The sequence below is a fragment of the Carica papaya genome, chromosome 7 (assembly GCF_054855325.1).
Source record: "Carica papaya isolate Zhongbai chromosome 7, ASM5485532v1, whole genome shotgun sequence".
In the NCBI taxonomy this organism is placed as follows: domain Eukaryota; kingdom Viridiplantae; phylum Streptophyta; class Magnoliopsida; order Brassicales; family Caricaceae; genus Carica; species Carica papaya.
The window spans coordinates 27,918,964-27,946,721 of NC_142315.1; the positions used below are offsets into that span (position 1 = coordinate 27,918,964).

Below are 27,758 nucleotides of genomic sequence, written 5' to 3' on the forward strand. Positions count from 1 at the left end.
AAGATAAAATTTTATTTATTTCAATTTTCAATATAATGAGATGATAACAGATGATATTTGACTACCAAATTTTGAATGAATTTTAAATAATTATATTTTCTATTATACTCTTATAAAATATATTTAATTTTCATTATTTCCTCCTAAATAAATAATTATTTCAAACATATTTTAATTTTTTATTTTTTAAAATAATTTTAAATTTAATATAATAATATATAATTATAACTATCTATTTTTAATATATAAATATTTTTATTTTTATTAAAATTAAATTAATATAATAATTATTTATTTAAATATAAATTTATTTATATTTTTATATAATTTTTTTTAATTATATATTTTTTATAAACTATTTACTATTATATATAATAAGATATAAATAAATTAATAATTTTATTAATAATAAAATAAAAATAAATTAACAATTTAACTAAAAATACAAATATATTATTCTATCATTCAAACAAAACAGTTGTTATTAATATATATTAATACGCAATCATCCAAATATAAAAAAAAAAAAAAATTTATTATTTTCATCTTTTGTCATTATCATTCAATCACTGTCATTGTTATACACTAATTAACTATCACTAAAATTTATCCAAACAGAACAAAGCTTTGAGTTACTGTCACTTTAGTAATTCAAAACTGTTCTTAGGCTTACTAAATAGACACGAACATAAAAAAATAATAATAAATGCTGTTATAGAAATTAAATTTCTCAAGTCACAGACAAATTATATGCTTGGAAACAGACAAGTTCATAAGCACAAGCATCAACTTATAGGGTCAAGTATCAGGTTAAAAAGACTTCCCTGCTCAAATCAAATGTACCCAGCATTATTGTCAGAATGGAACTCTTATATAACTTAATGGCATGATATAACATGCTGAAAGAGTAGACTATTGGATTGATGACTTACATATGGATACGTTATTAAACTTTATTGACCTAATGAGCCATAAGATGCAACTAAACCTTCTCACCAATGGAGCACCATAACCTCCTGAATGGCAAAGCTGTCATGAACCTGTAACCATATTATTCCACTAAACTACCATGTTTGTTACTCCTCATATCATGCTTGTATCTTCTGTAAATCCTGCTTCTCAGCTACTATAGCTGCGTGCTGCTCCAAGTATTCTTTGCTATTCATTTCTGTTAGTCTGCGGTCATTAAAGGTTTTGTGATTAACAATTGCATCGAGGAAAAGCAGATCCAGCCAAAACAACTACTCAATTGTATGTAAAAGAACAAGAAGCAAAATTTCTGCTCTTAGTATTTTATTTAAGAGATGCTGCATGTAAGTTTTTCAAGTTCTTCGGACGAACATCTCATCGTTTTGACACGCTATACCCAGAATATATAAAGCTTTCATATTTCTTATATCTTTTTCCTTAAGAGGAAGCACTGGAAAGACAATTTATGTAGAATGTTATATACACATGTCCTTAATCAAGGAGAAATGACAGGCAACAAAAGGTAACAAATAGAAGGCTTTTTTATTCCAAACAAGCTGCTTTGCATTCTAAATTATCTGTGACTATCTTATACATTTAGACTTTTAGACCACTTTTTAGTTAGAAGATTAAGAATCCGTATGGTACCGAGAAATATATTCAGATTTTAATTTTCTAAGTCCATTATGTTTACGCATAAGAACATATATGACAATATGAATGTGTGGTACTTGGTATAAACAAAACATTTTCTAGAAAATACTAAAAACATTCCTCTCAAATTCATGTTGTCTTTTTCCTATCATTTTCAAAAAATTACTTTTGTTTTCAGTTACTCCACCTTTTTATGTATAAAATATAAACAAATCCAGAGAATAAAATTTAAAAACTGTATGCATGTACCTAGAGGACCTTTGACTGCACTAAATATTTCAAAATAAGTTCTTTAGTCGGTTAAACTATTACCCAGCAGAAGGTAAAGATAACATAATCGGTAGTTAAGAATCAAATAACTTACACAACACCACAATCAAATCCCCCTTGACTTTTCTCCATTGAGAATTTCGGACTGCCTTAAATCCACATAAGATATCTAGCATTTTTTTATGCTTATGCATCAACCATGTAATATAGCCAACTATGTAATATAGCCAATTGTCTACAAACAGAACCTGATCCAAGACGCAAAGAACACATGCCATCGAAGCCATACCTACTAATGGTGCGGTCTTTTGCAAACCCCAATTCATTATCAACGCAAAGATCAGAGTCATCATTTCTCCTTGATCTTGAAGAGGTTCTAGGAGCCATATGCTGTGCATCAGAGATTGTTACTATTCTCTCAAACAGTTCTTGAGGACTCCCTTCAGCAGTACATAACAGTCTGGCCTTGTTCTCATACATCACCTGTCATTTGAAAAGTTGAACCATAGAAAGAAATAATTATACCATAGCCTCTTGACATCAAGAATTAGTTGTAGAAGTACATGAGATTTCAATTTATGGAAACTTAATCAATATGAGGATTTCATGCACGTGGTCCTAAAGTAGCCGAATATTAAAGATGAAAAGAGACCAGGGAAGAAGTCTTCCGGAATTATAACTGGTGCAAGGAACATTTTTATAGTTCACTTTTTTCCTCTCCCAACACTCCCACCATCAAAAAGTTTAAAATTAGGGGAAATTTAATTAATCATCGCAAAAGTCTGAACAAATCATATTGGAGGATGGGTAACTGCAGACTCTTAGATCCATGCCTAAGTTTTATCAAAGTGCTATTAAGACAGGTGTTCCTCAAAGTCCTATTAAAGAGACTTCCACATAGCAGAGCAGACAAGCAAAGTGGGCTTCTTTTTTGCTTGTTTGCTCCACTGAAATCAACCTAAGTCTAGTTGATTGAACCTGATATACATTGGCTAAAACTTTTGGGGGTAAAAGAGCAAATTCATCATATACAAGATTGTTTCTCTTTTTTTTTACATATAAAAATATCTTTCCATCCTCTTCAAAAAACTATCCAGTGAGTTTGAATGTGTTGGAGGCTAGTGTTTGAACCATGAGAAGATTCTTTTAATCTCTAGATATTTTCACAGTGAATTTGATCAGGCTCTGTCATGATGCAAGTCAAACTGACCAAAACATGTAATCTCTATATTCTCTACTTTCTTGTTTTATTGCTTGATTGTTTATTTATATGTAGATAACACAAACATATATACACAGGAAAGCATAAAGAAATGTAAACCAAGAAGGATCGACAAATGTATGATATCATTCTCCTACTGCTGGAAATACATAGCCAAAATGGAATGCAGCATGAAATTGAGAAGTATTCAAAAGAACAAGAAAGGGCACACACATCAACTAGTGTAACAAACCGATACGCTGCAGTCCTGTTGTGGAGGCCAAAAACTGGGACACCTTCCAATGCTAGTGTATGAAAGGTCTCTGCAACAAGAAAACAAGTCAAGAAAATATAAAAACCAGAGAAGGGAAGGGGCGAATCGGGCAGAAAGCACAATAATTGTAAGATATGCTGCAACATGAGCACATTGAGACATTCAACATGACAAAGAAACCACAAAAATTTTTAGACACCTCAACTAAGGAGCTTGCCTGTGATCAATTTCTTTTTTCTTTTTTTTTTAGGAAAAAGAAAAAGAGTTAGCCTATGACCTTACTTGGCAGTTGAAAAAACAGAAAAAAATAGTTCCTAAATTCCAGTGCCTTTGGAACATAGCCAAGGAAATTGTCAGAAATGCCTAATATCGCTTATAATTCGTAGTATTTTATTTTCTCTTTATCCTATTATACTTCTAGGTATTAACTAGCTTACTCTTTTTTGAATGTGCAATTTCAAATTCCAGAAGTAAATTCAGTACAGCCATAACCAACTTCTTGGATAGTTGCATGAACGCTAAGATGCAAATAAAAATATATTCAAACATGACTTACTGAATAGACTAATATCTGCAGTTCCGAGACTTATACTACACAAACATTTAAAAAAGGCTAGCTGCAACTTTGTCAGAAATGCCTAATAAGGCTTATACTTCATAGTATTTATTTCATCTTTATCCTATTAATACTGTCAGGTATTGACTAGCTTTATTCTTTTTTGAATGTACAATTTCAAATTCCAAAAGTAATTTGGTACAGCCATAACCAACTTCACGGATAGTTGCATGAACTCTTAAGATGCAAATAAAAACAGATTAAAAAATGACTTACTGAATAAACCAAAATAATCTGCAGCTCCAAGAGGTCTGTCACATAACTCCTCAAAAGAAAAATACGCACATCCACTGGCACCCATTGGAACCTGGCACCACAATAAAAAATAAATAAGAGGGCTAAATTTTGATATGTATTCACTGCTTGATTTATGCCTCAGCAGAACACAAATTAAAACACACCTTCAATGTCCTTCCCATCACTACTTCCACCTCTGCTGGACCAGCTGAACTTGTCCCACTCAGTTGTTGAAACTTTTGTTTTAGAAGGGCTGACAAATCTTTGCCAATGAAGTAAAACCCTTGCTCTGCCTGCAGTTCAAGAGAAAGGAAATAAATTTCTTGTACTAAAGTAATGATACCATCTGACAGAAACAAGATGAAATATATTGATTTGCAAAGGTTTGTAACCATACCGAAGTCATTTTCCGGTAGTCTACTGAAGAACCAATTTCATGAACCACACATCTCTCCTGCAACAGATTTAAATTTCCCTTTATTATTAAGTTTATGAAGCATAAGCTGATAAGGGGTACATATACAAAAGGGTGCATTTTCCTTCACATGAAACCAACATGTTTGTCAGCCTCAAAAAGAAACAAGTTTGTATCTAAAGTTCTACCTACATCATTCAAAATAATTTGCAGCATTGTTACTCAAACAGCAAATAAAAAAAATCCTTTACAAAATATACCAACAATTCTCTATGTATTTAAGGGGAACAAAGAAGTTCCATGTATTTTATTAAATATTCTCAGGAGAGTTCCCAATTGTAATAAGAAAAACATGAACATACTTTCAAGGTAGAAATGAAGGGCAGGAAAAGATCCCGCTGCAATCCCCTTTCATAGAGGTTATCTGGAGCACGATTTGAGGTGGCAACAAGAATCTACACTTGCCTCGCATCATTGTACACAGACAAATTTCTCATCAGTTCCAGCTGAAATCCACTGAACCACATCATCCAAGTGACAGGAACATAAAACAGAGATACTGAAATTAGAATACTTACAACACCATTGCTGAAAAGATGTCTGAAAAGACGGTTCAGTATCAGTGCATCAGCAACATCAGTTACCTATGGGAGATCATGTAAAGAAGAAAAATCAACTTAATTTGATGGAAGTTTGAATAGATGAAGTATGTTCTACTCATTGAAGACTTGGTAACAGTGGATTAGTTACCATAAATTCATCTAGGCATAATAGAATTGCCTCATCAGATATTTCTCCTGCAACAACTTCAAGTGGATCTGCCAGACCCTTGTGCTTCTGCAAAAAATTAACAAGCAAGATGAATTAAATAAACAAAAATTAATTTTGCAAATAACTGCTATTTAATATACTGCACATTGACTACCTCAATTTTCTTTTGCAACAAAATCGAAGAAAAATTTCTATTATGAGAAAGAACATCAATATAACAGATTCCAAATAGTTCAAGACTAAGACTTGGTTGAATTAGATTAACTTGAAAAAGAACAAAACATTAACCATAAGGTAATTAGTATAATTAATTATCTTAACCATTGCACAACAAATAAAAACTTAAAAGAGTGTTATCAGATTTTCTTCTTAATTATGAATGAACTTAATTTGATGAATAAACACAAAAGCTGAATCTTACTTGCAAGCGGCTATGAATATTCAACATGAAGTCATGAAAATGAATACGTCTTTTTCTCCAGCTGCAGGGCCTAAGGACATAGAAGTCGTATATCAAGAGACAAATCAATGAAATAATCCAGACAATAATGATGTCTAAATAAAGATAAAATGACTCGGAACTACTGACACAGTGTATCTATACAGCATTTAGACTTCTAGTTTAAACAATGATTCTGAGGATGATAACAACATATCAACAATCAAGTAAAGTAAATCACAAAAATTAGTAGCATACCCAACTTACAATTGATCGAAGAACAAGTCCATTAACATAGTTTTTCCAGTGCCTACTCCTCCATAAAGATAGAGCCCTTTTACAGGCGAGTAAGAAGCCTGAGGCATGAAACGAGACCACAGCCACCTACTCCTGAAGACATGCAAATTTATGATCAAGTGAGATATTGTTTATGATATTAGACCAGAGCAACATACTTGAATATCCCAAGAAGCCAATTAGAGAATACAATAACTCAGAAGGCAATCTCTTGCAAATTAGTTCGAGGATGGGCAACAGAAATAGTTCAAGGATGGGCAATAGAAATCAAAAGAAGAAATAAACAAACATCACCTTCCAGATTTCTCTGAAGATGTATAGCGATCCAACTGGCATGTGTCAGCAGATTCAGCAAGCTCGTCATAGAGTCTCTGAAGTTCTCTCAAAGTACCTAACTGCACATAGGCTTCTTTTAACCTTTGAACAAGGAAAACCAGGGAACAGCCTCAAAAAAAATTCATGTTCTCAGTCCATTCGACCTTTCAGGCTTTAGCCATCTAATAGTAAACCCACTATTTAACACAAATCAAATCGTACTACCCTCCATTAATTTATGAAAGAAATAATTGCAAATTACTTCAATGAAAATGTGTCTACGATTCATTAAAAGTAACGCAAATCCTAAATGAAAAATTATCTCTCCGTTAATCTGAGAATATGCTTGTCAAAAACACGCCACAGCAGGAACAATAAATGCTCGCAAATAGACTTTAGGTATCCATAAGCCGTTACCATGCCTGCAAATTCTAGTCAGGTTATAAGAAACAAGCAAATGAACCATGCAAAAATAAAACTGCTATCGATACCTGGCACGTATCCCCATCCACAAGTTCACCCGCTGTTATTCTTCGCTCATACTCCACGAGAGGCCCTGCTCTGTTCACGTCTGTAGCTAAAAAGGAAAACAAAAACAAAAGCAAAAACAAAATTCACTTTTTGTAAATTAAAAAAATGGAGGTTCCTATAATCAAGAAGTGAAAAAGAAGCACCAGAAACGGAAAGGAGACAACCTCCAATTGTAACTTTGGCATAATCAGCTGCCGTCGACAGAGCTCTTGAGATCACAGATGTAGGAGTAAAAAATCTACTTACATCAGCATTGAAAGTAACTCGATAAGCAGAAGCAAGATTCGCATCTATCGAATTCTTTGACTTCTTCGCACAATTGCTCGAGTAATTGACCTGATGATGCCGTAAAGCAGCTCTTATGCGGCGAACAGATGGAAATATCGCTCTCATCTTCAATCCAATGGAAGTCTCCACCAAAATTATCAGCCAATATTTTTTGATAAAACCGCACAAGCTCAAATGACTAAAGATTTCAGCTCCACAATACAAAAGAATCCTGATATCCAAAACAAAAAGAAAAAACCGTTGATTATTACAAACAGCAAAAAGCACCGAAACTGAAAATTAATACATGATCAAGAAAAGTGTACAGGAATTAATATTCCACCATCAAACTGATGGAATAAAGAATCGAGATACATGCATACACCGAAGCGGCAAAGGAGAACATGCAACCAATAAGAAGCAAAACAACTTTTCTGTTCATCATTTAAAATATACATTATTCGTAACAAAAACAAAGTCTCATCTCTGATGGCGTCTTCCCTAACAAACCGCAATAAATACACAGCACTCCACAGGGAAAAAAAAAAAAGAAAATCAATCAGGCAACCAAAAAAGAAGCACCTGATTCAGATAAACGATGATTCTCTCCACCTGAAGAGTTGCAGAAAGAACAAAACCAGAAGAAGATGATGGAAATGATGTTGTGTGTGATTCTTTTGGTTCTTGAATTTCTGTTTGGGAAACGAGAAAGACGAATCCTGTGTTTCGGGAGATGAACGGGCCTGATAAAATATGAGAGAGTCTATCGAGGTTTGGATCTCCAAGTTCTTTTGAGCTGTTTCGACTTGCGAGGTGTTGTTCTCCGGTGCGTTTGGGTTTACACGTAGGCTGGTGCTGATTGACTCCGTAATCCAATAAAACCAAAAAAAAAAAAAAGACAAACATGATCTGTAAAACTACGCTCTTGTGTAATTGGTTTTTTTTTTTTGGCATTTTCAATTTTATTTTATAATTACTACTTACCCAGATTAAATATCGTTTATATATATATATATTTAATTATATATTTTATTCAGAAAATTTTCTAAATTTTAAAATTTTTAAAAATATATATATTTTATGAATTACTATATATTTCATTTCCTCACTATTTATTATGTTACAAAATATTTTATCTAAAAATAATTTGAGAATATGAATATCTTAATCACTATTAATAATATTGTATATCTTATCAATAAAGTTGTAATGATAGATATTATGGGTGGATCGTTTTTATAATAGGTGATTAAAGTAAAAAAAATCAACTTTGATAATAAATTTTTAAATACTAATATTATGAACTAATTTGACACTCTCAAAAATATCAAAAATTTTGGTTAGGCATAACGTTCATAAGATTAACGTTGTATATGAAACTCTCATATTTGATTACTATTCTAATCAAACATCCAGACGCAACATCTCCAAAATTCCTTTGAATAAATTTATTAATATTAAGTTTGAACCAACTTGTAAATAAAACACACTAGTTAACTAGAAGTATCGAGTGAGAATTTTTTACTATGTTAGGGTTATCACATCTCAAGTAAATCTTGTGAAATTTTAAATCAATCTGAATAATTTTTTGAAAAAACAATCTCAAGCCACGGAGGTTGTATGAATATGATCACTTTTTTTCCTCTAAATAATCTATTCAATTGTCGAAAAAATTATATTTTAGCTTACAATATAATGGGTATTAACATCATTGTGTAGATTTTAATTAAGTCACCCATCAAAAGAAAGAAAAAAGAAAGTATGAAAACATATAAGCAAATACAACGATTAAAATTGATTATCAAAATATTATTTTTTTAATTTAAATTTCTCATAAAAATATTTAAATAATTTATCGATTTTTTTTTGAAAATTATAATAATAAAAATACTCACGTGAAAACTTTGTTTCATAGATATTATTATAGTTAAAGTTCTATTAAATATTATGTAATATAAAATATTAACAAATTTTATGTAATATTTGGGTAAATGAATTTGCCTATTCAATTAATAAAGCTGATTGTGACTCGATTACAAATGAGTCATGTGACAATCCCACAACGTTATTGCTAATATCCACTTTGGGTAGGACCATGAAGGATAAGGATTTCTATTTATTTTAATAATTTTATTTATTTTTTAATCACATGTACGTAATAAGAAAATAACAAATAAATTTATTCATACAAGTTATTTTGTCACCGGCAATTTAAGTTTAAATTCATTAATATTAATTATTTATTATTTAAAATTAATTAATTAATTAATGTCGAAAATAGTGAACAGGATTAAAAGCAAATGATGAGAAAATTACGGCTTCGAGTCTCACAGTAATTTGTAAATTTTGTTTTTTACTATTTACCGTCACTGTCTAAATTAATGATGGTTGATGCTATTTTTTTAACCACCCACGTGCTGGGTTTTGATGATTATATCTGTTCACGTTGTGGGCTAATTACTGTAATTTACTTTTTATTAATTTTAAATATTTTTAATTTCTCTATGGCTTATTAATAAATATATAATTTTAAAAAAAATATGTTAAAACACTTATTTACCGTTGAGAAAAAGGAAAATTACCTTAGCCGCTAATCGGTAAAGAATTTCGCAGTAATTAAATTACAAATTCAACTGTTTTATCCTACAAAATTTACTGTTTCTACATCTACAGAGACTACACGACTGTAACTAATCATCCAAGAATCTTCCCCAAATAACCAAGTCTGGATCGAAAGAATGCACCGGAAAATTCTCTTGAAATTCACCTCTCGAGCGGAAATCGAAGAAATTCTCGACTCCATGAACAATCAAATGGCCGTCATTGTACACATCCCATTGCTTAATACCGACGCCATTGATGGAAGGAAAACCGTTCTGGCATCCTTGAGAAGTCACAACGAGAATTTTCTTCTCGCTATCCATAGTGACCAGCTCCGATCCGTTTGGCAGAGAACCTGATTCGAAACCTTCTTTGTCGACCCTCGCCATCACTGCTTGGTATTCCAGTGAGTTCCACCATTGAAGGTTAACAGCAGCTCCGTTTGGAGGAACGAAAATCGTAATGGAGTTATTATTGTAGATGGTGACCGTGCCGTCTTTGCCGTCGCTGTAAGGCACCAAGGAAGGGAGTTGATTCTCGAGAATCACTGACATGACCTCATACCCGGCGTTGGATAAGGCTTTGGTGATGTTCTTGATGGAAACCACGGCCTTGGAGCTGTTGATCTCGCTTGTTTTGAACGATGAGCGTTCGTATTCGATGTTCAGGCCATGGAGGTAAGAATTCCAATCATGAGGAATAACTCTGAATTGCAGCGTCGGTAGGGTTTGAAGGAGAAAAAGAAGAAAACACAGAACAAAAAACTTACTCGACGCCATTTAATATTATTGTTATATTACGCAAACAATAGCAAATAGCATTTGGAAGGAACAATTACAATGCGAAAGAAGGCTTAGGCTCTGTTTATTTATAAAAGCAAGGATATCCGAATTCAAGTCTGCTTGTAGCTTATCCAGTTAGAATCCGAGATGGATTAGGATTCTAATATTCGAAAAGGAATTTAATCCCTGTTATTTCTCAGCAGCTCCAACAGACGCCGAGATTGCCAGTGACCTCTGAGATTATACATAAAGATACAATGCTGGTGCTGTATGCCTGTAACGACACCGAGATAATCATAATCAAAGAACCTTCCACTCCATGAACGATAATTTGCCTATCGTTCTAATCATTGGTTGTATCAAGCTGGATCAGGCAACCGATGAGTTAACTTCGGGTTATAAACTACGTTGCCTGTGGCGATCATCTGCAATCCATCTGAATGCCAGTTCCCCTGATCTCGCTCAAGTTTCGGCACAGATCCAGACAAAACTACCTGCTTATCGACTTTCATTTTTGCAATCTGATAAAGCAGAGAAGCACAAGTCGATCTTGAAACTAATCGCTTTGGCTCCGAGGAACAAAAATGGTGAGAGCAACAGTAGTAGCGGTGGTGTATTATTTTTGTTTTTTAAAAGAAAAATGAGTGCAGTCTCTTCCTCTCTCACAGTTACAGAAGTGAGTGAGAATTATATAGTTGACCAATTTGGTTCCCTGAGATTTAAGCTTTTTGTTCTAAATTACTTGTGAATTTATGTAGTCTCTTCCTGGAAACACATGCTTGGTGAAATTTCCGGAAAATATTTTGAAGTCCTGGTTTTATATATCGATATAAATCAAACATATCAAAGACAAAAATAGTTATAAGTAAATATTTACATTCCTCTTCACTTACAAACCAGAGAACCTTGACTTATTTTCTCTTTACTTCTCTCTCCCCTCCCTAATGCCTTTAAACAGCCAAGCAAAATAATAATAACAATAATGTAAGAATTCCCACCCCTTAAATCTCTTTTCCCAACTCTCAAGCATACCCAAAAGCAATTCAATCTCGTAGGCTATTCTACAATTACAATTAGTGAACTTGCACCCAACTAGTGTTTATAAATAGTAGTACAATCTTTCTGAGCTGAAAAAATAAGTTAGCAGCCAATACTCATGATTTCTTTGATAGTGCCTGAGTCGCTGTTGAAAGATTAAACTCGCGCTCCAAAGCCCACACGGCTTCGTTCTGATTGTTGATGGTTAAGGTGTATTCTTGGAAATATCCGTTGTATGTTACTACTGAGATAGTGAACCTATAACAGAAACACCATAAAGAAGACACCAGTCAATCTGACAGACAACCGTAGATATTTTACAAAGGGTATAAATATTTAGTAGCTTGTGGGAACAGGGAACCCATGGTAGCATGCAATAAGACTTGTAGTAGCGTGCCATTATGGTTTTTTTGGAGACATCACACTTAATGGGAACCAGATAAATATATAATGTTGGATGATTACAGCAAAAAGTTACTAAAATATTATGAAAAATATTACTATAGAGGTATAATGTTTTTGAGGCACCATAGAATTTTCCACACTTGTGGGAAGTAGATGGACCAACGGAGCAAGAGCTCCAGATCAATCGTGAGACAACAAAAGCAAATTAAGTTAACAATGACAAGTCCATACTTATGACTGACAAATACATGACATATTGGAATATCTGAATATTTGCATCTCTAGAAATATGCACATGCACGAGTATCTATAAGGTTTGTTCCTTGTTATTCAGACCGCACCTAGATTAGCAAATGATGTGAAGATGAAAACCTACCAAAATGTTCGACATGCATCATAAACAGTTGAATCAAAAAGTAGAGATGAAACCAAAACCGGACAAGGATGCAACCAAAGATAATTTCAACAAGATTTAGTCATTTAAAATGTTTGCAGCTCATTTAACGAGTATGATCCAGGTGTATATATGTACTATTTGTACCTCCGCATGGTTTTCAAAGAAAGCCCTTACAACTTACATGATTGTATCATTCTCGACCAAAATAAAAATCCCAGAATCAACAGCAATACCATCTAGTCAATTATTATCTCATTTAATTATATACGAACCATCCTAAATGCATTATTCAGTGCAAACAAGTTTGACATTTCCTAACTTGGTAATATTAAATGTGCTCTATCTTGATGATACATTTTATCTGCCTTTGCATTACTTTTGGATCAATTTATCACAAATCTCATTAGCTAGTAGGCTCCCAGAGAGCTAACATGAAATAACATGTTGCCACAAGAAAGAAGGGGAAATAGAAAAAGGAGCTCATATTTCAGTGCCCTTGGTTTAGATCACATAACTCACCTACAAGCTACAGCCTTGGATAAGGAAGAAGCAGGAACCTTCTCTATCTTGCGAACCACTGCACAGCTGGACCCAGAAAAGCAGATTTCATTAATTGCTGTTAAATGGAGTAATATATACAAGTAGACATTTTTTCTCCGCTACATATATATTTAATTTTTTTCTCATATATTTTGTACTCAGACTCTAAGCAACAATGATGCCATAAAAAGAGTGACTCAATCAATTTCATGGAGATGGAACGTCGGACCAAAACTTTGAAGTGAGTACAGGAGTAATAACACCAAAAAAACAGATTGAATTACTGACTAATCAACATTATATTGTTACATATAGACTGGGCAAAATCAAGGGTTCAAACAGTTGAACTTAGACTGAACTTTTTGGCTGTAGATGAATTTGATAAGAATAAATAAGGGAATTATTTGAGAATTGAAACTATCAAAAATAACCAAGAACAAATAAGACAAACAGGAAAAGTAAGCTGATAATATTGAAGCTTAGCTGAGGAAGATGCTACCAAACATCAGATCCATAGGTATGGTTATCCCATTTGTATAATATCTTAGCGCTGATAGACGTACTTAATTATCTGCTAATAACTTAACAAAGACACTTAGGGAATGCTTCACCTTTTGACTCCAGCTGAAACAGCATTATGAAGCACATGATGATGAGCTGGATCCAGGGCATCAGTCAGAGAATTGGGTAAAACTGATCCCAGAAAACTACTTGATCTTCTACTTCTGCTAAGAGTAAAGTATCATATGAGGTCAGATAATTCTGCAAATTCTCCAAGTAATTTGCAACTGTAGATACGAAATAGAAACTGGATAATTCCATAAAGCCTTAACATGATTTAGAACAGGATAAGCATGAAACATATAATGCTCTTAAAAGCTAAAAAGGAAAACAGAAGCATGCTGCCCGCAACTTTTTGGTAGAAGAGAACTAAGATTGTCTATAATTAAAAGAAATTACTTTTACAATTATCAGGAGTTACTAAGGAGTTTACAAAATCAAAAATCTTCCATTCTTGTTCCCTTAAACCATCACAAATGCTGATTGTTCAGCGTGATGAAAAGAATATCAGATGCAAAAGAGATGAATAAAACTATATCCTATACTTAAGGTGTGAAGTATCGCTGATAAAAAGGACCAAGAGATTTTCGGTTTGTTATTCCAAGGAAGCACTGACTGAATACAAGTACATAAAAACCCAATGAAACAGCTGGGAAGAAACAAAAAAAGGCATATGCTTCCGTTCCACCTTTTTATCACTCAAATACTTCCTTTTCAAAAATATTAAAATTTAGCAATTTTTGTAACTGTAACAAAATGGAAGTACTATATGGAAAGAGGATCATGGTGCCAGTGAAATTCCAGGGATGCCTCTGTAACTCTAAGCCAATAAGAAAAGACAAATTGCATTGAAGCAAATAGTGTTAACATTGGAAAATCAATGTGGTAATAGCACATATACCAAGAAACAAAAGCAACTATATGTAGATTTCAAAAGGAAAAAAAAAAAAAGCAATTATATGCACTGTTCATATTGTGAACGAAAAAGAACACAAGCATTGCAAAGCATTGTTAATTTACTTAAAGGATAATTGGAGTAAATGCTAATGATAAGTAGGGCTGAGCATCCCAATACAGGCGTAGCATATACACTTCTGCAACCCCTATAGTTAAACATGCAATAAGCTCCCAGCAATATGTTTCAATCTAATGTAAGCAAAGTTAAGTATTCACTTGTTGCTCTGACCTCTGATTTATAGCCAATGCCAGAGAGAAAGCATGAAGAGTACCCGAAGTACTTGTGGCTACTAGAATATCTGGAAGCCGCATTGATGGTCCAAATGACAAGGAAAATATTGTTGATGGGTATGTCCCCCTTCGGAAACTATATGACTGCTAAGAAAACAAATATCAAAATCAACAAGAAGTAAATATTACACAATCAATATACTAAGATATGTTCCTAACATTTTAGCTCAGATACTCAATTAAATGAAAACGAAAAAAGAGAACAACTTGTTTTGATTGTGAAAAGGAAATCAAAGAAATATATGTTTGTATCTGACACGTCATATGACTAAATGGAACAGCATAAAGATTGATCCTGTCATTTGTTTCGTTCACCATGAGATCAATCACACTGACTATTAAATTTACCCCAATAGAGAAACAGCTGTAAATAGATTTGATGTATAAAATTTCTTGTGGGCATGCATGTGTAAATAAGAACTTGGCACAATTCGACTTGATGCCTTATGGATGTGGTCTTATTTTTTGAAGCTTCATTGGGTTCTGGGGGATCTATTAGTACTTAGTTAGGCTTGGGAGGTGGAACTTCCAGGGATCAAGAAAAGTTGTTTTCTATTATCCCTTCCTCTGTCCTTTGGGTAATCTGGGAGGGAGAAACAAGAGAGATTTTGGGGTTTCCTCTTTTCCTCAGATTTAGATATAACTAGTTCCAGACTCTTAATATATGGTTATCTGTATGCTAGATTTCTAGTGATGCAGATTTCAGAAACCTTTTCAAAATTTTATTCTGTATATAACTTATTGAACTTGCGGGCCACCTGCTTTGGTTATTTGTCAATATTTCTCTCAAAAAAATTAGTGCAAAAATATTAGCTATAATCTCATTGTTTCTCATCCATACTTCTCTCTTTTAATTATTCCGATTGTGAATAGAAACCATCAACAATCATGCATGAGAATCATTGTACATGATGTGAACTCCAATAGCTGGCAAATCTACTTCTCCTTTGGTTTTGTACCATTGAGTAGTATAAGTATGCTCATGATAACTACCAATTCACTTAAGTACATACGTGGTATCCATGTCATATACAGAGCATAGGAAGCCATTCTTCACCTTAGTTGCTTCTGAGACTAGATGAACTCTAATTATGGTTCCTTGTTCAGATGCTGTTGCAATGTACATCCCATTGGAAGAAAGAACAATTGCAGCCAATGGTCCACGATGAGCATCAATCTGTTGTAACCAATTCAACATAAATTAGATGACCTGGAGGATGGAAAACAACAATGATCTGCTCTAAATTCAATATAGATCAACAAAAGGACACAGAGGACGAGAAACAAATGATATGCTCCAAATCTGCACAGATCAAACAGAGGAAACATCTAAAGAAAGTCTCACATTTATGTATGAAATACTTCATAGACAATGCGGGTCAAGTACGATCGTAAAATCCTGAGAAATATCAAGATTCTCTAATTTGACAAGAATGGAAAATAATCATTCCCCATTTGAAATGTATGACTGCACAGGGAATTGACATAAAAATTTCATCTCAAGCTGCTAGGAAAAAATACGATCTTTTTGTTCATCATGTTGTTCAAAGATTATTTGACGAAGTCCCCTAAGAAGTTATTTATTTCAGCTGTTGTCTATGAAATTCTTAGCTGAAACACTTATTACGCACTGCAGAATAACTGAAAGATGTGCAAAAATTGAAGAATGGCTTTTATAAGTTGCAGTAAATCATCTGACTAACACGAAATGTAGAATTCGATCCTAATGCATTCTGTGTCTAGTAAAATAGAAAAAATCCTTCAATGCTGAAGTGAATATTCTGGATGACTTCTTTAGGCTCTTTGTTATTCTATTGGCGTTTAGAGTGACACATGAGATAACCCCACTTTAAAAGTTAGGTAAGCTTGGTCATATGATCTTGACTGCTGCTCCATATCAAAGGCTAATACCACACTACTTTGAAGATTGTTGCAAAAAGAGGATAAATAAGAGAATGGAATGAGATAAAATCCAAGTCTTAGCATACATCATGGATGAAGCTACCCTCTCACTACCTCACAATATGAATGGAGATCCATAACATTGTACACCAAAACAGATCCTTTGGTTGTACTTGCAGGAATAGCCAAGAAGCAACTGTCCAGACAAGGAGAGAATGCACAAAGTCCTGAAGGAAAAAAATGAAAAATAAAATTCTACAAACATTTGGCCCACGTGTTGCTGCGGGTAGTAGATAATAGATCAATTCATCTTGCCGCATATACAATAAAACAAAAGTGAAGAGAAGAAAAATTATATAGGTGTTTTGCCTAAACGCCACACATAAATAATTTGTCTTTAAATAATTTACTTAATGGTTAAATTTTAATACAAATTGTCTTTAAATGAAAATTTATAGACATAATAAATCTCTAGATTGACAAATTTCTAATTATCATCTGGTAATTTTTATCTTCTACTAAACATTAAAACTTTGATCTCATGGAAATTGATAAAATTACAATGAAGAAAAACAAGACACTATTAGCATTAACAACAATAATGCTATTTAACCAGTTAAATCATGATCAAACAATTTTTATTTATTCAAAACATAACCAATACACAAACTGAAAATAGCAAAAAAATATGGTTGACATAAATTTTCAAAATGTCTTCTCTATTTTTTATATTATCAAAATTAGAATATCATAAAAATTCATCTACTATCCAAAAAGTAAGAATCATTGGGGGTTAACATCTAAATTCACAGTAATTAACTCTTGTTATTAAATAAATTTTGAAAAATCATTATAAAGAAGTACCATTACTTGGTAATGTATTAATATTATTATTGTAGGATCGAATGGGAGCAATTGTTCATTTTCTTTTGAAAGTATCAACTGTGAAGCAATAGCAAATGTTGATAGTAAATAATAAATGGTGACATTTTGTCCTAAAAAGCTGCACTTTGAGAGCCAAGGCCATTATGTCCTCTACTTTATATGTGTCAATATCAAATTGAAACAATTGTCAATAATTAGGTTATATAGTGGGGTTTTAAATCTTTTTTTAAAAAAATAAGTGGGTTTTTAAAATTAAATAAAAAAGGAATCATAGACAAAACTACAGTTTCAAACATATTCATGTACGATCACATTCTCATTTTTTTATTTGAAATAAAAAAGTATGAATATATTAACAGTGTACCAAAGAGGTGTCACTCATATACAAAAGTATTACATATTTGTTAGACAGTCAATTATGTACCCAAAATCATCTACCCTATACAAGTCATGCCCTAAAATTAGTGATCCAAATAAATGAAACCATCTATCCCCAATCTTTAAAATATCATTTTCTTTTCTTCAAACACCCTCTTGTTCCTCTCCTTCCAAATGATCCAAAAAACAGTCAAGGGGATAAGCATATTTAACTTTTTATCTTTTCTACTCAACCCCGCCCAAACCCACAACTCTTCCCTAGTAAAAAGTATGATCACATGCTCATATGCATTAGCTATTTATATAACAACAAAAACTTAGAAGTTTGTACTCTTTAAGCAATGAATTATGGTGCAGCCTACCTTCGCCAACACAAGCCATATGGCCTCTCTCTCGCTCTTATGCTCATGCAAATAAGCTATATGATATATATATATATATAGATATCTAAACTGCCGAAGCTAAAGCTTTTTATTAATTGGGCCAAAGTTAGAAGTTTCTACTCTTTAAGCAATGCACTATGGGGCAGCCCTCTTCCACACAAGCCCTCTTCCACACAACTTGAAAGCAGAAAATTGAAACTTATGAAATTCTTAATCATGTTTCTGATCTCAATGCTCAATTATCATTAACCCGGTTTAATTAAGTAAAAGTATTTTTCCAAGTCTACTTCAGAAGTAACTACATCTACCCAAGAATTTTCACTTAAATTCATACAAGGAAAAAATGTCCGTGTGTGTGTCTATATACAAAAACAGAACGAGTCTTACATTAGCATACCATATATATAGATTTCATTGTCAATAACATAAATCACATGACTTTTTCTGAAACGAAAATCACATGATCACTTGTTGATAATAAGAAAAATGGCATTAAGTTCTTGATACGTTAGTCGGAAAACCCTGAAGTAAGGTATTCCTTAGAGAGTAAAGACAACAAAGTAGGCTTCATTAAATAACTATAGCACAGTTACTTCAAACCTCCTTTACTATAGCAAGTAAATATAACCTAAGACATAATTTATCTAGTGAATTGTTCAATTAAATTTCTAAACAACATAAAACATGTGTCCTTAAGCAATGATATCAAATCTGATATAACCAGGATTTACCTTAACCGTCAGAATGAGAAGTAGAAGCATTGAGATCTAAATTAACAAGATGTTCGCTTAGTTATATGAAAGATTTGACGCCATTCTAGTGGATCAAAGATCATTATCCTTAAACAAATGCCAAAACTTCATGGATCAAAGATCATAATCCCTAACCAAATGCAAATGCTGGTAAGAACAAATATTAATACCCTCACATACCTTTTAAATTTGGAACTGTATCAATGGTGTCCAATATGGAAAGACTATTTGAGTCATAAATATACGTTTTTTCTTGCAACAAAACAACAAGTCTGCAATAATAGAAGAAGAAAATTAATTCCAATTAAGGGGAATGAAAGCAAAAAAATTAAATTCTCCAAATAGAAAAATAACCTAATCTAATTGATTATGTTAGTCCAGACAAGTTGATTCATTCTAAAATAGGGATCAGCTGAAGGTGATTGAATAGACCACTAAGTTGATAGAGCAGAGGTTTACTTGAACAAACAACCCATGTGAAGCTATATTACACAGATAGATGATGATAAAGCATAAGTGTCCATATAAAGAAGGTCACGGACTTTTCCTTTCAAAGCCAAGAACCCTCATCGAAAACATTCAGCCAGGCCATCCGCTGTTTTCCAAGCATATAAAGCGACAAGTTCACCATCTCTTCCAAGCTTTCACCCAATTCAGAAAGTCATATATCATAGCACACGTAAAAGAGATGCCTGCTCAAGATTCACCACCACCCTCCCCTTTCCAATTTTCTCAGCACTGGAGTTTAATCAGTGAATTTGCTTGCCCACTTTGGCTTCATGTGCCCCAACAATCATTAAAGACTACCTAACCAATGGCAAGAATGTGATTTTTTACCTAATTCAGCATAACGATTCCTCCTTTAGGTTGCCAAGTTCTGGATCAGACAACCTAAACTTATCCTGTCAAACTATTTGAACTAAGATTTTTTTGGGGGCTACAAGTCCTCTAATTCAAATCTGAAAGTGAAATATCAATAGAAAATTTATAGTTACAATGAAAGAAAACTAGTTTCCAGCATGTCTCACCATCTAATTAAATCTAGGTGTCATACCATTCCAAGCCAATCAGGAAAAATAGTTTTTTTTTTTAAACTTCAAATTAGTTCTTAAATGAGAACCAAACATGGAAGGCTACCCCTTGGATCCAAAAAATATAAAAGTATACATTTATCTAAAAAAGAAAAAGAATAAAAAACTATTACCTTTTTCTATTCAAGCGAACAGCAAGTATTGAAGTCAAAAAATTCAACTCCCTAAGAGCAGTCCCAGTTGTGGTATTGAATAAACAAAGACGACGTGGTGACAAAAATGGCTGTTTCAGTTGAATAACGTGACGATGAGAATTTGACAGGAGACACTAGAATGCTTGAAGTTTATTAGAATACAAAACCAATAAGTGCTGAAGCACCTGTTCACCAGCTCCAACGATGGCTAGAAGACTAGAGCCATACAGCATTTCAACAATAACAAAAGCTCCAACAACTAGCAAAAGAAAATAGATCAATTAGGTAAAATTAATCCACAAGTGCCCTAAGTTTCATTATGGACAAAGCCTGAACTGCGATGGCTTGCACTTATGAAAGGATACCTTCACAAATTACATGCCATGGATAATCATATATGAGAGTTACATAATTTAAACAAGGATAGAAAAATTGTGGGTTTGTTCTTCAAAATTCTCCATTCACTTGTGTAAAAGTTACATTAAGCAACTTGCCTCGTTCATAACAGAGTCTTCCGGTGCTCGAATCAAATACTTTGAAACCGTCCTTCGTGCTTATCGCAAACGCACTGGAAATTAGAAAGAAGAATTAAAAACTTTTCCGTTGGTTTCCGCCGAAAACTGCACCAACAAATTTTTCGACGAATACAAGCATCTCATCGCAAAGCTTAAGCGAAACCAATCGCGCAAATAAGAAAATCATGGAAATAAATTTCCTCAAAAAAAAAATACAGGAGAGAGAGAGAGAGAGAGAATAAAAGAGTAACAGGTCTCAATTCTAGGATATTCGGATACAATTTGAATTTTGCTGAATCAAACGAAGCATGTATAGATCAGAGCTTCACCTGTTGTCCTGATTGAAAGAAGCACAGATAATAGGGTACGAAGAGGACTGATTCGCCATTGCGTAAATTGTCGTTATGCTTCTCCAGTAAGAAGAGAAAAGCGGGGATGGAGGCGGGGGCTGGTTTTGGATTTGCAGAAGTCAAAGCCGTCAAAGTTCACAAGCAGATTTATGTTCTGCTGGAGTTGATCGAATCACGTAACGTCTGGTTTTGCTTACTGGATTTTTTATAGTTCAATCTGGACCGTCGATCTCTAAAATTGCCACGTCATCCCGTTTATTGCGCTGTTAACTGTTAAGACTCGATTATTTTGAGAGAAGAAGGAAAAATAAAAATAAAAATAAAAACAAAAACAAAAACTAACGTGCACGGAAGATCCTAAATTTTTACTTATTAAATACCTTACATTTGTTATTTTACTTATGGTTAAAAAAAAATTAACTACTAATTTTTACTATGGCATAATATTCTACATATATATTCATTAAAATAAAATATATGTATAATTTTATTTTCATAATTAAAATAAAATATTAATATCTTAAAAACTAATTTAGTTTTTTAAATCAATAAATTATAAAAATTTATATTAAATTTAATTTAATTGAGAATGTAGCATTTATTTTGTCAACACCATAATGTTATGAAGATTTGATAAATAGATATCTTTAAGCTTTTAATGGGATTTGGGTATGGAAATATTAATAAAATATTATTAGATAATGTTGAGATAATTATTGATATTTAATCAATTACTTAAATTATTAATCATACCCAGATAATTAAAAATCAATAATTATGATAACAGTCAAAATAATAACAAAATATTTAATTAAATAAAAAAATAAGGAAAAATAGTTATGAAATGTAAATACAGAGGGGGAAGATGAGAAGAAGAAGACGACGCGTGAACCTGCAAAAGCATAGAAAGAAAATGACTGATAACAGCCTTTGCACTTTGACAATTACCAGAGCAAATGAGCTATAAACAGTGCAGACATCATGCCCTTGTTTGGTCAAAACCATCGACCTCATTCTGCTACTTGTCCAGAGCATCTGATACTCTCATCTTTTTTTTTTTTTTCCCACCCTATGCAGAAAATCTGTATGGTACAATTTGCAGAAACAGAGGTCGTACTTCGAAAATAAAATGAATATATACGATACAAGCCTTGAAAGCTAGAAGCTTTTTTGATCCAAGATTCTTATAAAACATAATATAGAAACTAAACCTATTTTTGGGGACTATGTAAAGAATAACAGAAAAAGAATTCTTTCCTCTATCTTGTTTCACCTTTTCTTTTACCATTTTCGTAGTTTTTCTCGTTTGTCTGGCGGAGAAAATATGTGCGGAGAGTTTCGGGGTTGGTTATTTATCTGGGTCCGGAGAGTTCCATGGCATAGGAATCGAGAGACCTGTCATCGTCATCATCGTCAATTGTCATGCCAAACATGTTCGAACTATCATGACTATTGTTATCTTCGTGCTTTGATGAAGTAACTGAGCGCGACGAACTTTTGTTAGTGTGGAAGAGGTTCATGGTGGGATTGGTATGGTTATGGGATGCAGCCCATTTCTCGGCAAGGCCATCACCTTCCAGCATCCGGACCACTTCGGACATTTTGGGACGGTGGGCTGGAAGACACTGTGTGCAAAGTAATGCCACTTGTAGCATCTCCCCCACCTCAATTCGATCATAGTTGCTCTCTAGTTCTCTGTCTACCAACTCCTCTACTTTCTTTTCGTGCTGCATTTTCTTCACCTGTCACCACCATTGTCAAAACTTTACTCTGTTAGGGTTCAAATCCTAGCTGCTTCCCATTTTTGTTGAATAGATTTCCAAATTTTGTGCATGTAAGGGGTGTCTTTTCTATTTCTATTCTTTTATAGTTTTGTAAGGCAACGCAATATCTAGAAGCTTCCAAGATTATTAGTCATGCTCTATTATTTAACAAAATGTTTTAAAAAATATAGTTAATCCTAAGCCGTCATTAAAAAATGCAACTAGAAGAAAAATACTCAAAAAATAATATATATATATTTATATATATATATATTATTTTTTGAGTATTTTTATATATATATACATGTGATTGCAACTTAGACGTAGAGATAAACATACCCATTCAAGCATGGCTCCCTTCTGATTGACTGTTTTGCCAAACTCAAGTGCTCTCATACCAGTTATGAGCTCAATCAAGAGAATGCCAAATCCAAACACATCAGTTTTCTCTGATGACTGGCCAGTTGAAAGATACTCTGGTGCAATGTGTCCAACAGTTCCACGGACAGCAGTTGTGACATGGGAATCAGAATGGTCAAGAAGCTTAGCAAGGCCAAAATCACCGACAACAGCCTCAAAGTACTCGTCCAAGAGCACATTAGCAGCCTTCACATCACGATGGATTATTTTTGGATCACACTGCTCGTGTAGATACAACAGACCTCTTGCAGCTCCAATTGCTATCCTCTTCCTTGTGTTCCAGTCTAATGCTGGTTTTGCTACCATAGATAATTAAGGGATACAATAAGTTCTGTGCTGATTTATGCTTTGAGAATAAGTTCTAATGCTAAAATCATTTCACAAAGATTTAATCCTTTTCCATTCTTCCAATTAACTTTGCCTGATTTAGGACACAGGATTACCAACACTAGCTGGTGATATACTGAAGGAATCAAAAAGGTCTGAACAATCGATTTCTACAAAGGACGAGTGGGTTAAAGTAATGAAACGTATTCAGTCTACTTTCGGATTTCCAAGCATGTAGAGCAAGTTATAGTTGCAACAACAGATAAGCTAGCAACTAACCTTTAAGCCTAGAGGCTACACTGCCATTCGACATGTAAGGATAGACAAGCAGTCGCTCAATAGAGGTAGCACAATACCCAATTAACCTGAGCAAGTTCCTGTGAACTGCCAAGCTGATCATCTCCAATTCAGTCCGAAATTGTGATTCCCCAAAGGTTCCAGTCACATCCTTCAACCGCTTCACTGCCACCGTAGTCCCATCTCCAAGCTTCCCCTTGTACACATTGCCAAAACCTCCAGCACCAAGTATGTTTTTGGAGCTGAAATTGTCTGTGGCAAGTTGCAGCTCCCTGAAAGTGAAGCTCCTAAGGTTACCAAGGCTTAATAGTCCTTCTTCTTGTTTATCTGCCAAAAAATTCAAATTACCAATCCAGGTTTCGACAAGTTAGTTCTGTTTTTTCATCAAAACAGGAAACTGAGTTGTAATGTTACTGACCGCTAATGTTTAAGATAGTTAGCCTTTTCCGTTTCTCTCTACGCCAAAAGATTCCAATTGCTAGGAGTATGACAAATACACTACTGAAGCTGATCCCAAGTGTAATTGCCAGTTTCTTGGACTTGCGTTCTTCTTGTTTGGCAAAAAAGGGATAAAGCATTATTAAACAGAAAAGGATGTTTAGAACAACATAAGTGGGTTCTAAAGGTTACCGGCTGAAGAGCTTGAAGAGAAGGAAGCCGGAATTGCATTAGCTGATCCAATGCAGGCTGCAGCTGAGTCACCACTTCCACAAACCAACGGGTTCCCCAGAAAACTGCATTTCGAAAATATATGGCTAAAAATAAGATGCACAACTATTACAACAAACTGATATATATTAGAAAGTGAGAAAGTGAGAGTTTGGGTTTAGTGAAGAAGCTTTACTTGAATGTTCTAGCTGGGAACTTAGGCACAGGTCCACTGAGATTGTTATAAGACAGATCCCTGAATCATCACAAAGATTCATGAAAAAGAATAACCCCATTGCTCATACTTTGAAGAAAAAACAATTAAGATACTGCAGATTATTAGAATTCCAAGACACTGAAAAAATTATAAGAGAAACAAACAAACAATGGAGAAAAAGAAAGAGAGAGAGAGAGAGAGAGAGAGAGAGAACTCAATACTCACAAGAAAGCAAGCTGTGGGAGTTTGGCTAAAGACACAGGGAAGGGCCCAGAAAGGCTATTGTTGTTTAGCCTCCTACTCTCAAAACCAGACAAAAATAAACAGTACATGAGATATAAATCATAAACCCAAATTTGTAAAACAAAGGTATCATAAACATTGTCATATAAAGATAAAATTCAAAATACAGGTGGGTTTCCATTAATATTATATTAGGATCAAACAAGAGTATCTTTCTCTACAACTGCTCAACCTAATCAACAACAGCTATTATTTTCAGTTTTCTCTTCTCTTTACTTTCTTGGCAACCAAACAGGAAACAAACTAACATTTCAAAATGCTTACAGGTATTGAAGACTATTAAGCTGACCAAGGGCCGAGGGAATTGCACGAGAGAATCGATTGTTAGAGAGATCCAAAGTCTGCAATCTAGAAAGAGAACCGAGCTCAGGAGGAATTTCGCCAGAGATGTTATTGTTCTGCAACAACCTTCAAATTCACGGCGAAGAATTTGAAAAAAAAAACATAAAATTAGTGAAGCAAAAAAACAAAGAGAAAATAAAATGCAAGTCTAGGTTTCTCGTATCTCTAACTTAGAAACTACTTTTGACGTTAAACGTGTGATTTCTATCTCACTGTTTGGTTTGCAGAAAAAATTCATGAACTCATTAATTTGAGATTGCTAAGAAATTGAATAAACCAGCCAAAACAGAGTATACATATTCGTCTTACACTTGGCGAAGGTTTGTAAGATTTCCAATTGCCGCTGCCAAAGTTCCCGAGAGAGACTGACTAGGAGCTCCCCTGTCAAAGAAACCCCATAAATGAGCAGATCAGTTTCAGCAGAAACAAAATATATTAATGGCAAAACTAAAAAAAATAAAACTCACAAGCCTACAACGAGATTTTCAGATGAACAAGTAATCATAGCCCAGCTGCAAGGATCCACAGAGTCCTCGTCCCAGTTGTTCAAAACCCCGCGTGGATCATTCAACGCATTTTTTATACTCGTCAACGCCTCAACTACAAAAAAAAAAAGAAGTCAAACACTCATATACCCTATAAAACGCCATTGTTGATGACAGCGAGAGAGAAAAAAAGAAAACAAAAAAAAAAGAGACAGAGAGAATGATATCTGTTGTTGTTTTACCTTCGGGGTTACGAGCCTCGTACGAGAGCGAACAAGTGACAGAACAGAGGAAGAACAAGTAGAGCAGAGAGAGCTTGGTGGTAGCCATGGCTAGCTAGCTATTGAATCTCAGAGGTCGAAGACGAACATACTTTTTCTTTTCCACAAAAAAGACCAATTGTTTTCGGGGCCAAATTCTAATCCTTCCTCTCTCCTTTCTGTTTTTTCTTCCTTGGGTTTATCACAGAGTCTCTTTCTTTTTTCCCAGTCTCCACGCACCAACTTTAGCTAGCAGTAGTAGTACTTCTGCAAAGGATATCAAATTATTCAAAGAAAAATAGAAAGGCAATGGAAGAGAGATACATATATACATAAATATGTAAGTAAAGGCGTAAGCCTCTCCGTCCTTGGTGTGTGACAGTCCCATATAAAATGCATTTCGGTGTTTTTACTTTTTAGAGAGAGAAAAACAAAAGAGGTTTGAAGAGAGAGAAAGTTGGTCTGGAGAGAATCAGGTGTGGTTGATACGGAGTGTCAGGTAAGTGTGGGGCTTGCGAGTGTGTGCAGAATTTGAGAGAGACTGGTGTGTAATCGTACGCACCGCACCTCACCGCACTTCACCTTACTGCACCCCACTCTGCTAGCATGCGCCCCCACCATTTTCTTTTCCCAAAAAATTAAAATTACTGATTTTTATTTATAATTAAAACGATATATTTTAAATCTCCTCAAAATGTTTCATAAAATAATATATTTTAAAAAATTTTCAAATTAAATCATAATATTTTATTCCAATTTTAAATAAATTCACGAGTCAAATTTTATTATTTCAATTATTTTTTAATTAAAATATATATAAATTTATACTAATTTAATTAGTTCCCAAAAGATTTAATTATTAAAAAAAAAAAAACTTTATTCCAACAACGAACCATGAAAATAATCATTCGATTGTGATTCACGTTTTTCTTAATATAAAAAAATAATCATATGATATATTCATTGAATTTAAAAAATATGTACATAAAGCACTCGATCACCATTATTAGATTAACCCCGGCTTGACACGTCAGAGACACACACAAAAATTCAATACTATATTCTATATAATTTAATCCATAGTATATAATCGCTAATTATATAGTTTAAATCATATTAATCATTGGATAAATCGGATTTGCTGGCAATGATGAAATTAAAGGAATCGAAAGAGAGTCAAAACCCCATTGACTAGTCTCCAATACGCACCGTTTTGGGGATTAGTCCAGTACATATGCCCCTATTCTATTGCCTATTGGCATCCTCATGATGAAGGTTAGTATTCAGTTGTCTATTTTTTTTTTTTTTAACCTTTCGCTTTTCTTTTTTTAATCTGAACAGTAAATTCCATTTCTTTTTTACCTTTTACTTTTTCACATGAAGTGATTGAAAACACAAAACAGAGACCAGAAGGATTACTCTTTAAACTGGTGCCTTCTTCCTTCTGTCCTTCCAATTTCAGTCGACGTGATGGGCGA

General features: G+C 33.6%; 3 protein-coding genes across 8 annotated transcripts; all 3 read right to left on the bottom strand.

The window, feature by feature from the left end:
* Positions 1 to 689: 689 nt before the first annotated feature.
* On the bottom strand, positions 690 to 8,111 carry LOC110806719 (uncharacterized). 4 transcript variants are annotated; one of them, XM_022031640.2, is made up of 15 exons: positions 7,839 to 8,111; positions 7,154 to 7,488; positions 6,950 to 7,029; positions 6,438 to 6,538; positions 6,114 to 6,236; positions 5,829 to 5,898; positions 5,387 to 5,473; positions 5,215 to 5,280; positions 4,999 to 5,091; positions 4,619 to 4,675; positions 4,386 to 4,514; positions 4,201 to 4,291; positions 3,329 to 3,417; positions 2,183 to 2,376; positions 690 to 1,176 (listed from the first exon to the last, which is right to left on the bottom strand). In XM_022031640.2, exons 2-15 carry the CDS (start codon positions 7,380 to 7,382, stop codon positions 1,089 to 1,091), a joined length of 1,497 nt encoding a protein of 498 aa, XP_021887332.1. In that variant the 5' UTR covers positions 7,383 to 7,488; positions 7,839 to 8,111; the 3' UTR covers positions 690 to 1,088. The 4 variants fall into 4 exon arrangements, with proteins under 4 accessions (XP_021887332.1, XP_021887331.1, XP_021887334.1 ...); XM_022031639.2 differs by having other exon boundaries at positions 6,950 to 7,035; XM_022031642.2 differs by lacking the exon at positions 7,839 to 8,111 and having other exon boundaries at positions 6,438 to 6,560; positions 7,154 to 7,295.
* A 3,316-nt stretch (positions 8,112 to 11,427) lies between these two features.
* ATG18B (autophagy 18 B-like protein) lies at positions 11,428 to 22,303 on the bottom strand. Of its 2 annotated transcripts, none has more exons than XM_022031627.2 (12): positions 22,167 to 22,303; positions 21,198 to 21,488; positions 20,848 to 20,921; positions 20,539 to 20,612; positions 20,333 to 20,442; positions 19,309 to 19,400; positions 16,845 to 16,957; positions 15,886 to 16,005; positions 14,767 to 14,912; positions 13,631 to 13,744; positions 12,999 to 13,064; positions 11,428 to 11,935 (listed from the first exon to the last, which is right to left on the bottom strand). In XM_022031627.2, exons 2-12 carry the CDS (start codon positions 21,254 to 21,256, stop codon positions 11,794 to 11,796), a joined length of 1,110 nt encoding a protein of 369 aa, XP_021887319.1. In that variant the 5' UTR covers positions 21,257 to 21,488; positions 22,167 to 22,303; the 3' UTR covers positions 11,428 to 11,793. The 2 variants fall into 2 exon arrangements, with proteins under 2 accessions (XP_021887319.1, XP_021887318.1); XM_022031626.2 differs by having other exon boundaries at positions 14,767 to 14,915.
* On the bottom strand, positions 22,124 to 26,774 carry LOC110806718 (protein CLAVATA3 INSENSITIVE RECEPTOR KINASE 3-like). Of its 2 annotated transcripts, none has more exons than XM_022031637.2 (11): positions 26,263 to 26,774; positions 26,003 to 26,135; positions 25,845 to 25,916; positions 25,458 to 25,601; positions 25,116 to 25,187; positions 24,870 to 24,929; positions 24,656 to 24,759; positions 24,444 to 24,575; positions 24,008 to 24,352; positions 23,321 to 23,700; positions 22,124 to 22,960 (listed from the first exon to the last, which is right to left on the bottom strand). In XM_022031637.2, exons 1-11 carry the CDS (start codon positions 26,348 to 26,350, stop codon positions 22,571 to 22,573), a joined length of 1,920 nt encoding a protein of 639 aa, XP_021887329.1. In that variant the 5' UTR covers positions 26,351 to 26,774; the 3' UTR covers positions 22,124 to 22,570. The 2 variants fall into 2 exon arrangements, with proteins under 2 accessions (XP_021887329.1, XP_021887330.1); XM_022031638.2 differs by having other exon boundaries at positions 24,444 to 24,572; positions 26,263 to 26,773.
* Positions 26,775 to 27,758: the final 984 nt, after the last annotated feature.